General features: G+C 45.0%; 1 protein-coding gene across 1 annotated transcript in view; it reads left to right on the top strand.

Moving 5' to 3' along the window:
- Window positions 1–12,839, top strand: part of SLC3A1 (solute carrier family 3 member 1) — a 191,380-nt gene that overhangs the window by 73,830 nt on the left and 104,711 nt on the right. The window contains exons 2-3 of the mRNA XM_069608455.1: window positions 9,396–9,575; window positions 9,668–9,822. Coding sequence (XP_069464556.1) covers window positions 9,396–9,575; window positions 9,668–9,822 — 335 coding nt within the window. The remainder of the gene's footprint in view (window positions 1–9,395; window positions 9,576–9,667; window positions 9,823–12,839) is intronic.

The following is a 12,839-nucleotide window of genomic DNA, read 5'->3' as shown; positions in this document are numbered from 1 at the left end:
CCCTTGGGCTGCCGGCGCTATAGAAGCAGACACATAACATAACATAACATCAACATTACTCTGTGTTAGTCAGCTATAGGGTAGTTAATTTAATTATTATTTAGTAAAATACTAAATATCTACTTAGTCTATCCACCCAATCAATAAGAGAAGATTTAAATCAAACCAATCCCACACAACTTGGTTTGTTTGGACATGTTACTTACATAAAATCTCTCTGGCTTTCTTGCTCAGGGAAATGACAGGTATCTGGTCAGATGGTTCAGTCATAGATCCCTCCAGCATCACTCCCCTTTGATTTGCCTCTCTTGGTTTCGGGTCCGAGACAGCTTTAAGTGTTTCCCTAGTTTCATCTGGTAATTTGGTCAGCAGTTCCACTCAGATAATACCAGACAGCTCTCGCCCAATTACCATTGTGTGTGTCACCTAATGAAGTGATAATCACACCCGAACATGTTTAAAATTAGGTTGTGCCCAATTATTGGTTAGTGATTTGAATTGGACCTCTATTGTGACTCCCTTTGCAATGATTGGTTCCTGAAGTTACAAGGCTTCATCTGGGATGGCATTTTCACAATTTTCAGCTTTGCACCTAAAAACTACAACGTGGCGAATTTCTCTAATGTCTAAATAAACCTAATAATATTGCAGACTAAATTAAGTAAATCTCATTTCGGGACAATGTTGCAGGCTCGAATTACAGATTTTCGTGATTTACTCAAATATTATATAAGTCAGTGTCACAAGATATTACATACAGTTAAATAATTCACTAAGCTATTATCTCACACCATCTCTGCTTTGTGACATTTTCGGGGGAAGTCATAATCACATTTCAGGTTTTAACTCTTGTTTCCAAGGTGAATAAACAGGTTTGTTCATGAGCTTTTTAATGATAGTTGCACCATTATTGTACAACTTATGGTTCTGAGAAAATGAACAAAGTATGATCATGAATACACTCCTGTGGCAATCTCTTAATTATTCATATTATGAGTTCCATAAACAGTACATTTCTCCACTTAAATGTAGGTCCAGCATCTGTAAACCCAAGCCTGACATACAGTCATTTACATTCTTTCTGCCATAGCTAATGTATCATCTGTTGCCTATCTTTAAGAGCAGAGAGTATTGCCACACCTCCAAGCTCATGGGAAATCCCTCAGAGGAAGGTCTGATATCATTATCTCGGAGCAGACCCCCCGCCCATTGGACTTTATTTTTGAGCATTATTCAGAGTTCAACCCATTAGGGGCTGCCTTTATTTACATGATATATCCCGTTCTGGTCACTGCTGTAGCATCAAAGAGATTGACTTTCAGATAGAGAGCTGAGCAGAGCTTCATCCTTGTATCTAATGGGGGAGGCAAGAAATGCCTAGCTGGGCTGTGAATCTCTTGAGAAAATGTATCTTTTGACTGAACACAGCATTTCTTCATGCACAGAAAAATGACGTGTTTAAATGTTATAATTTCTAAACACATGAGACCTTTTATATAATGTAATTGCCTCTTGCCGTCAATGTTCATCTTTCCATCCATCTAAGCTGCAAAATGCACACACTTCCATAGTAACTGTTTCTGCTAAGTTACATTTTAGGCCTCAGTCACATGTAATGGAAAGTAGTTTGAGGGCGTTGACCTAATTACACGAATATAGGGCTAATTTAATTGTATTTCTCTGGACAAAGCATTTTGATGTGAAAGTTACAAATGAAATGCTGCCTTTGAATTCTCTTCTGCAGTGTCGTTTCATATGTAAACTGTTCCTTGTTGCAGGCTGCAGAATACATACATTTCCATGCTCTTTTTATTTTAACAAATGAACCAGAGTTTTCATGGTTTTGCAGTTGAAATGAACTGTTGGCCTTTTCTCTGCCAGCTCACCATGTGCTTTCAAATTACAAGAAAGGATTTCTGCATTTTTAGGCCCCAGTTGGTCAAATTCAGTTTTCATTTGTTTTTGGATTTCATTTGAACCCCACACACTGCTAGAGTTTAACAAATGAGACAATAACCTACATCTATTACTTATTATAAAGCACAAGATGCCAATGTTTTTAGATGCATTTTATTAAACTGCTTATACTATATATTTGCAACATGTTGGACGCTGCATATGATTTCTGTTTAATCCCAAATGATTGCAAATTGATATGTATCCGCAAGTGGTATATCTCTTGCATTACAATAAGAGGCCAGATATTAAAGGGGGTGACAGTATGTGGGCAAGTATACTACAGAATAAAATATCCCCTACCATACATTAGCTTTTAAATGTATTTTTATTAGTAATTTCTGCACATATTACATCACAGTAAAATATCCTACTCATCATGGCACATCTTATATTGAGCAGCCTCTCTCCCCTCCCCCAATTTCCCAACTCCCCAATGTTAACTCAACCAAACACTTAACCCAGGACCAGAAAGTCTACCATAGCCACTTCCCTTACCCTTCATCAGTATTGCACTTCCTGCTTCCACACCTTCCAGTCCACATCTGTAAATCCATCCCCTCCACCATTTTACTACGCCTTATCAGGAGTTCAGGGGGGTTTATCATCAGGCGAGCTGAACCATGCATGCACTAAGACATTCCAGGTTGTCACATTCTCTGAGCTTTTCCTCCTTCCCTCCTACATAGCCTCATACCACACCATGGCTTAAGCTATAGACAAGCATCGTAAATCCTCTCACCACCTTCCTATGCGCGGGCCATCTTGTGATTTCCATGCCATGGTGATCCTTCTTTTTGCCAGTACCCAGACCAGGTCTATCAGTCTATTTTCCGGATTGGCCTTCTTGGGGTGTGTAAACACTCCAAGTAAGCATGCCTACGGAGTCCACACATATATTGTTACCCCTCCCTTCCTAAGCCTTAGTTCTATCTCTTGCCAAAACCACTGCATCACTGAACAAGTCCAGGACATCTGCATCATTGTCCGCGCGCCCTCCCCACAACATGGACACATCCTCTCTTCCGAGTCCGGGAACCGTGCGAGAAGATGTGGTGTCATGTATGCCCTATGCAGCATGTAAAACTGGGTTAGCTTTAACCTGGCATTCTTCAAGACTTGTTTTGGGTATAACAGTGCTCTAGTCCATATCTGACTCCCATTTCCTCCTCCCTTTGATGTTATCTTTGAGTGTTGCCTCCAATAACCTGTGACACAATCTGGACACACTGTGACCTCCCTCTGACACGTAATATAGCAGCCTAAGTGTGCCATCCTCCTCCGGAAGACTCAGGAAGCCTTGCCATCTCTTTTTTTGCCTCATGTATCATTCTGTAAACTGCCCTTTCTGCACTCCTAAACCTACTTCTAATTCTTGAGAATCCAAGAGCCAATCTAATGAGAGCAGATCTCCAAACATCACTAGCCCTTTACTCTCTGACTGTGACCAGATCTGCGCTAATTTTGCAGTATTCCCACCATATATTGCTGCAAGTGGTATGTGGGGACAGTATGGATCTGACAATTTTAGAAAGTGCCTTGGTCCTATCCCAGATATTCCTACCCAACTGTAAGAGGTGAGGGGGATCCCTAATTCTGCCCCTTTCCAACCACAGCACCTCCTTTAGCAGAAAATGTACTATTTTCGCGCCGAGCAGCGTGTATTCCACTGTCTCTATGTCCACCAACCACCCCACCACATGTTACAGTTGTCCTGCCAAATAATATAACTCGAAATGCAGAAGGCGCACTTCCCCATCCAAATAGTGCCTCCATAAAGTCGCCATGGCCACCCTACGCTGTCCCGACACCCATATAAAACCTCCTATTGTCGAGTTCAAGAAGGACTTTGGTATGAAATAAGGGACGTTCATGAAATGATACAACAGGCGGGGGAGGGCGACCATTTTAACAGTGCTATTCTGCCCATCTCTGAGAGGCGTAGATTTTCCCAGAACTTAATTGAATTCACTAACCCAGTTTTTGCTTTCAGCGTATTCTGCCGAAGAGTCTCCTTTGCATCATGATGAATGTCAACTCCTAGATATGTAAATATTTTAACTCTCCACTGCAGCCCCAGGCTCGGGAGTCATGATTCCTCCACCCCTACTCAACCTGCCAATGGAAATATGCAGGTCTGTGTTCTGCTAAACGATATTCCCGATAGTGTTGCAAAGTTATCTAGTACCTCTAGGTAAAACGCCAGCTTATCTTCCGGGCTCCCCACATACAGTAGCATGTCATCCGCATATAGCAAGACTACATGATATGCTCCATTGACAAGGAGTCCTGTGTTCCTGAAATCCTTAGTCAAAAACACAGCAAGAGGCTCTAGGGTCAGGATGTACAGCACAGGGGACAGTGAGCATCCCTGTTTGGTGCCCCTCTGTATAGAGAACTGTCCCAACACATGTTTGCCGGCCGTACCCTCGCTACCAGCCTGGAACAGAGCATCTTGACCCCTCTTGTGAACATCTCTCCTATTACAAAGCTTCATAGGGAGGCGAACATCCATTCCCACCAAACGGAGTCGAATGCTTTGATGGCATACAATGCCACCACTACGCACCCCTCCAACCACCCTTGCGTCCCGTCTATTATTGCATGTAGCCTTCTCAGGTTCTCCGATGTTGCCCTCCTCAGAGCATATCCTGTCCGGTCCCGGTGGATCAGTGTCCCGATTACCCTTTTCAGTCTTTCGGCTAGGACCGCCGTAAGGATCTTGTTATCTTGATTAATTAAAGAGATCGGGCGATACGATTCTCAATATCTCCCTGCTTTTCCTGGCTTCAGGATTGGAAGGCCACGCTGGAAAATAGTCTGATAGACCTGGTCTGGGTACTGGCAAAAAGAAGGACCGCAATGGCATGGAAACCATGAGATGGCACGAGCATAGCAATGGGGTGAGAGGATTTACGATGCTGGTCTATAGCTAAAGCCCCGGTGTGGTATGAGGCTATGCAGGTGGGAAGGAGGAAACCAACATTTCTCTCGTTAATGCTTAAATATTCCTCTATTAGCTGTGCCATATCGTCGCGGAAGGGCCTGTCCCGCAGCATCTCTGCTTGAAGTCTCTGCATGGGTAGCGGGGCAGGCTGGTTGCTAAGTACCCATTCTATGATTAAGGGTGAGTGATCCGAAACCGTGTTATCTTCATATGAAGCTACCACAAACTCCCCAAGCTGGTCTATTCCTGTGAAGAAGTAATCTATATGCATGTGAACGTTGTGCACGCCCAAATAGAATGAGAATTCCCTCTTAGCTCCCATCAGCCACCGCCAGACCTCCCTCAATACCAGCTCTTTCAATAATGTTAGCAGAACCTTTGCCAGGGGAACGGGAGCACATATTTGCAATCTGATCTGTCCGATGTCGGGTATAGTGTACAATTAAAGTCTCTACCCCAGAACCATGTCATCCCCTGGAAAGGAGTCAGCCTCGCATATAGGGAGTGAAAGAATGTAGACGCATCCTGATTGGGGGCATAGGTGTTCATCAGGCATACCTCTTTCCGATCTAGGAACCCGCCCACCAACATCATTTTTCCCTTGTTATCTGTGCAAACTACTACTTTCTGAAAGGGCACTGTTGGAACTACCCAAATAAGGACTCCTCTCGCATAATTAGAGAAGGCTGACCCAAATCCTTCCCCCCCATTTCCATAGGACCTGGAATTGTTTTTCAGTTGTGAGGTGCATCTCTTGAAACAATGCTATCCTAATGCCCTTGCGACGTATATATGCCACCACCCTGACTCATTTAACATAGTTATGCAATTCCCTGACATTGCAGGAGGACATTTTGAGCACTTCTGCCATCTGGTGCTTCCCCGTCTCCTCCCTCCCATTCCACACCCATGCAAAAACCCAAAGACCCATCCATCTCGATCCTCCATCCCTCGCGTAAACCCCTGGTTTCTAATATTCTATCGAACTAGGCTGTGTTTCAACCAAAACAAACTACATTGAACTTGAGCTAACCGCACACCAAAACCCATCTGGAGAGGCAATACCACCATTTACTCCACCCACACCCTGGAACTTGGCAGCTGAGTACCAGCCGGTACCCTCGAAGTCTCCCAAGGGAAAGGAAAGAAAAACAAAAGGGGAGTCTGCACTTGTGGGTCAGAGCCTCATAACCACTGATCCTCAAAGTGCTAGGGCCAAGCCAAAAAAGATGATACGAAGCCCACCATACATATTGTCCATCCCAGCCCATAACTATAGCACCTTCAGGCGTCTGTGCATCCCATGTCTAACATGCGTCGCAATATCTCTCCCCCTGGCGGTATATCAAGTGTTGGTGTTCTTTCTTCTCCGTCCTCAGCTTCATTCAGTCAGTGTCCATCCAAGCATTTGCCTCATTGGGAGCATTGAAAAACAGGGCACTTCCTTTGTGTATCACTTTTAGCATTGCTGCGTATAGGAGCATGTATTTTATTCCTTGTTGTCGCAATCTTTCTTTCGTCGGAAAGAATTGGCATCTGCGCCTCTGGACTTGCAAGGTATAACTTGTGTTTAAATCGCTGACGTTTCCGATCCTCAGGAAATCGCTCCACCTTCTCTAGAGAAGGCCAGGATCTTCTCCTTGTCCCTAAAATTCAGTATTTTAGCAATGATGGGGCAGGCAGTGCTCCGGGGGAAGGGGTTTCTCACCAGAGCCCTGTGAGCCCTCTCCCCTGTTAAGCCCTGTGATAGTGCATCCGGACCAATATCCTGGAGCAGCATGCTTTCAACATATGTGGTGGGGTCTCTGCCTTCCCCCTCCTCTGGCAGCCCCAGGATCCAGATGTTGCTTCTTCTCGCTCTCCCTTCTGCGTCCTCCACTCGGTCTTGCAACATCCATACCTTTGTCGTTAACTCCCGGACTCTCTCCTGCAATTCCTTTGTGGTAGCTGACATTTCTTCCACTCTCTCCTCCGTCTCCCCCACTCTCCCCTCCAAATTGTGCACATCATGCCGCAGGAGGCCAACAACACATTTTACCTCCCCAATGCGGGACTCCATTGATGTTCTCAGGGCTGCAATTGCCTCCAGCATTCTAGCATCTGCACCTTCTGCATGGAGCTCTCGGCTTCCCTTTATTGACTGCTTTCCAGCACTCTTAGATTCCTGGTTTGGCTCCCCCTCTCTGGCAAACACGTCCATCTTTGTCTGCCATGGCTTTGCTGGGGTTTTCTTCCTCCCCCCTTCCGGCATGTGTCCTCTGTGCACACTTCAGGCCCCTGCCCGTTTCACTGTGCGTAAGACCCCTCACTTCAGCTTCTGCAAATATTCTCACAGCACAGTCCCTTTTGTGTCAGTCCAGCATGCGTTGCCCTCTTTTCACCTGGCCTAATCTGTATCACCTCACTCTGCCCTCAGGCTCTTCTGCTACTATCCAGGCCGTGGCCTCTGTGCCTCCAGTCCGCTGAATAGCCTGTACTCTTCCTAGGGGACCTCGGCACCAGCTGCATCAACTTCTGGTCTCCCATATTCGGGGGAGTGGCAGTGGGGGCTCTGCTGTAAGTAGGGGCCGGGCAGACTAAGGGACCCACAGCGATCCCATTTGCAGATAAGGAGGAGGGTTTGCCCCAAAGCCACCACTATAACTGTGATGGCTGGTCTCTCTGGTCTTCTGCTCTCCTTTTTTCCCCACACCTCTAGCTGCACACTTAATGCCTCACACTCACTGTGTTACACGGTGTGCTCCAGTGTGTCCTCCAGCGCACTTTCTTGACTGTACCTTCCTTGTTCATCGGCTCTCTGCCTGCACACTTGATGACCCGCACTACCCGTGCTGCTCAGTGTGCTCCAGGGTGCTTGGCGATGCCCCTTGCCTTTTCTCCTCGGCCCACTTGGTCTGGCCTCTGCCTCACGGACTGCGCATCCGGATTGTAATCTCTGTTCCTCTTGCCAGATTTCCGAAGTGCTGTGCTGCCGCAGAACTCCAGGCCAGTCTCCTTCCTTCTCCGATGCGAATCTGACAGCTTTTGCAACAATCACCAAGTTGCGCCCACCATTTTGGGAACAACGAGTGCGGCTCTCAGCTCCGATTCTGATGCTCTTACAGCAAATCCAGAGGCTCCAGTTTCCCATACAGTGCTAAACTATGGAACGACCTCCCATCCTCCTTGAGGGCTGAGAAATTCTACTGAATCTTCTGCAAGGCGCTAAAAACTCAACCTTTCACCTAATCCCGAACCTCCCCCCTCCCGCCCATCTACAGACCAGAAATTTGACAGTGTCACACCACCTTACTGCCTGTTACTATGTATGAGTACTGCCACTTGGTCAATGTACCTGGGTTACCCTTGATATTACATGTTGTAACTATGGCTGTATGACACTAGCTTCACTAGTAGTATTGTACCTGCAACAGCCCCTCAATGCCTCTGGGTTGTAAGTGCGCTTTACAAATGAAATAAATAAATAAATAAACTCTGCAGTTGTTCCACAATCTGAAAGCCCACCTGCAATCTTGTAATGCAGCAATCTTGCTACTGGAGCCCTTTATGATCTTATAGATGCACAGAAAGCATATCTATTAAGGATCCTTTAGGGAGCTCAGGAAAAATATGTCTTCCTCACATCGCAGCTGGCCACGCCCCCTCCACTACCATACCTAACAGGCATTGGTAGTGCCAACAGTTTGGGCTTTTTGTGTAGGCATGTGAAAGGTACTTGCCAGGCACTGCTGTAGTGGTATTAACTGGCCATTGATTGTAGCAGGTGCAAAATGGTGCAAATACCTGGGCATCTAATAGGCAAACACCTGGGCATCTAATAGCAGTCCCAGGCAAATGTCTAAAACGTATACACAAGCCATGCCATATGCCGTATACACAAGCCATGCTTGTTTTTAAAAGGACTTCAGTGAAGGACCAGAATATTTCTTAGAAATCTAGTGGCTGGGGGCAGACCTGGTTAAGACATTTTTATTACACCATTAGCGGGTTTACAGTTCCAACTCTCATCAGACGGCTTTGAAAAACCACTAGTAGGCACTTTGAGTGCAAAGTTTGATGCTAATATTTGATTATAGCGAGCTCAAAGAGTTCCCATGAAGGGGATGATTTAGGTGGGGGAGGGGGAGGAACTGGGTGGCAATAGCCACAGGGATTAGCATAGTCATGGGCAGTCAATGGGTGGAAAAATAACCAAACAATACTTAGAAACTGTGTGTCCCTCACAATATGCCAGTTCCTCATATGCTATTTTTCCTTATCTGTAGTCTAATGCAATAGTTTCAGCTTATAATAGCCCAAACTAAAAAGGATTTTGCAAGTCACCTTGGCAGATTCGAACCTGCGACCTGCAGATCACGCTCAGCTGTGCTTATTCAAGTTCTTTCAAAGTATTCGATTGCAGTGTGTTATGTGTACATCAGCATTCAAGCAAAAGCAATCAGGAAATGCTGGGATGTTTTTATTGGGTACCCAACATTCCTTTATTTTTCAGGTATCCAAGAGAAGTTGGATCATTTCCAGTACCTGAATATAAAAACTGTCTGGATTGCGCCATTTTATAAATCCTCGAGGAAAGACTTCCGCTACGCCGTGGACGACTTCCGAGCCATTGATCCCACTTTCGGAACCATGAAAGATTTTGACAGCTTGATTGCTGCGATGCATGATAAAGGTCTGCTAATACCCTTCTTTCTCTGGTTTGTTTAACATAGATACCATAACTTGCAATGCTTAATTAAGTCTATTCACTCTCGGTTTTTGCAGGGCTGAAATTGGTGATGGATTTGATCCCAAATCACACGAGTGATAAACACAGCTGGTTTCAGTTAAGTCGGAACCGTACAGGGAAATACGCGGATTATTACATCTGGCACAACTGCACCACCGCTGGCTCTGAAGCCATCCCTCCTAACAACTGGGTAAACACTTCTTCCATTTAAACACCACACATGACCACTGGCAAAAGAACTTACACTTTTTAATGGAACACTTGTGTAATAGATATACATTAAACAATAACACTGTGTCTGGCCAGTCCTGAGCAGAGGCGGATTTAGCACTCGGAAGACGGACAAAAGGCGACCAGGCCCTGATGTTTCCTGATCAGACACCTTCCCATCTCATCACATCAGCCACAACACACGCCCTCATCCCTCCTTACTGGCAGTCAGGCACATTGGAGTAACAAAGGGCAGTTTTAGCTCTTGCTCACAGGGCCCGGCCAAACATTTCAATATGATTGGGCCACCCGCCCCCTTTCCGAGTTAGGAGGGATGAACACAGTCTGTGGCTCCCTTGGGTTGCTTAAATAAGAATGGATACAAAGGAATGGCTTTTAATCTCATGAGGAAGTCAGCCAGAGGGGCGCTGAAACACTAAACTGCCACTGAAAAGTCAGTAATTGCTCTGTCAGCTAGGTGCTAACGCAGATGAAACCAGAGTAAAAGGCAAAGAGGTTTAAACACTGCTGGATGCTATCAAAGGCAATCTGTAACCTGCTGCCAAGCACACATTTAAAGTGTTAAGTTAAGGCAGTGGTACTCAAGCTAGGGGGGCTGAAGGATGTCCAAGGAGGGCCCCAGACTCTTTAAAATAATATCCCTGAAACTCTTGAACACAGCACAACAAATTCACAACACTGTGGGACTGTTAGGCATACAAGGCTTAGATATGTTCTAATTTGTCTTCCAGACCTGTCCAGCGAAAGATATGCATGACCCTAATTTGAACAATATGGATTGACATGATCAGTGGCGACATCACCGTAAATAGCATTACAAGCAGTGAAATCGGTCTTCAATACTCCAGGATACCTTTGTTAAACACATTAAAAGAAATGTTCATGTGTATGCCAAGAGAATAACATGTTGTGCGATATATAAATATAATATATCTATATTCACTACGTTTTTCTTCATAGCAAAAACTGCAAACTAAATCACTTCTAGTGACACCCAATGACAGCAGATCAAGCACAGTGCGATTACATTATTTACCCAGGACCACACATTTCCTTAAAGTAGTGAAATCAGTATTTGGACCAAGGCTGTGATTCAAGCACTTCACTACATATCTTCCCTGTGATAGGTCAGAAATATATTTTAAGGATTGGCTTTACAAAAAACAAAATAATTCATTTTTCTATCAATGCCTTCAAAAGTACACAAATCACATAGGAAATCAACCTGACATTACATACATTATAATAGAAATAGGTCAAGCAAAAATGCAAGTATAGCTTTATGTTCACCACCTTGAATTCACAATTGCATTAGCAGCCTGAAAAGGAATGTGGACCAAAAACAATACCAGTTGGTTTTAAATAAAGGTATTCACATTGAAGGAGATTTCAATATAAGGTAATCTGCTTGAGCCATTATTTTACACAGCATGCAACATTATACTCCCCTCCCATTTGTTATCACCCACCAGGGACAACCGTCCTTACCCAGGCCCCCTGTGCCTGGATCATCAAACTCTAATCAGTTTATTGAAATGAGGTTGACACAAAGCTGAAACTGGTGGTGCTGGTGGAGCATACATTCTTATCTAAGAGGCTGCATTTTAACTGTTTACCTGTTCATTTATCTATTGCAGCTGTGATTGCATATGGGTGGGCAGCTAGAGCAAGCACCTGCCCACCTTGCATCACAAATATGCTCCTCTTTGATTCCTTTTGCTCCTGCTTCCATTTTCTCCCATACAGCAGTCTTTTTGCCCTCCTTTTTTCCTTTCTAGCAATTTCCTCTCTAGTACGCCACTCTTTCATGCTCTTTTTGAACACGGTCATCCTCTGTTCTTGCCTCATTCCCTTAATCCTTCTCTCACCTTTTCTTTCTATATTTCTGCCAAAGGTTCTTTGTTATAAAGAGAACACTCTCTTCCTCATTTTGCTTCTATTCGGATACTCACCTCCATTCCTTCACTCAATTGTTTCCTCCCTTGTTTACCCACATCACACCAGTTGCCTTGACAGTGCTGCCCCACCACTGCCCATTCCTCACTCACTTGCCTCCCTTCTTTCCCTTTCTTATGCCCTCCTTCACTCTTCATTTCTCCCTGACTCTTTAGACCTCCATTACTCCCCATTCTCCTTACACACCTTAACCCCCTGCTCTCTATTTCCCCGCCCGTTAATCCTCTTCACCCTGCATTTCCCCTCGTGTGCCTTATTAGCTATTGCCCCATTCTCCTTCCATCGTTAATTCTCTGTACCCATTCACCCTTTTACCCTAACCTGGCTTTGCTCAATCGTTATCTCCTGCCTTCCCTTGCCCTCAATCTCTCCCTCACGAGGCTGCCCTTCTTCCTTCTCCACTCTCCTGTCCCACCTGTCACCTGCCCCTTCTCTACTTGTCATCCTCACTATCTTGCCCTTAATCCCTTTCCATTTCCATTCACTGCCCTGCAGCAGGGTCCTGTGGATCTGGAGGTGGTGGGTTGGAGTTAAGGGGTCTTTCAAGTGCCACGAGCAGCACCCACAAAAAGATAACCCCTTGTATGTTTTGGGATTAATAGGTGAACTCCTTTAAGTTTGTGATGTTCAATGACATTTCAAGTGTGTGGGGTAAGAACACCGGGGACATCCACAAAATGGTTCTGCATGTTGTAGGAATTATCCAGTGATATCACCTCCTGCAATGTCCTGGGGAGGGGCCCAGCTGTCTCTAGCTAGATTCAGACCCCCCCCACAGAAAACTGTTAAAAAAAATCTTTTAGAAAAGTAGCATTTGTCCTTAAAGTTCATCATTGTTCAACACCACCCACTCTAGGCTCTGCCTCCATGACCCACCCACTTGGGGCCCTCTGTCAGTTTTTGTCCACTGGGCCCTCTGCCCTAAATCTGCCACTGGTCCTGAGAATGCTATCTCTTTGCTTTGAAGTTTATCGCATGTGCTTATTTTACTGTATTCATTTAATTGTTAAGCCTGTCCAT

The sequence above is a fragment of the Ambystoma mexicanum genome, chromosome 4q (genome assembly GCF_040938575.1).
Source record: "Ambystoma mexicanum isolate Mex_15411 chromosome 4q, UKY_AmexF1_1, whole genome shotgun sequence".
Taxonomy (NCBI): domain Eukaryota; kingdom Metazoa; phylum Chordata; class Amphibia; order Caudata; family Ambystomatidae; genus Ambystoma; species Ambystoma mexicanum.
The sequence above is the reverse complement of the archived record's forward strand: the minus strand, read 5'-3'. Positions and strand labels throughout refer to the sequence as shown.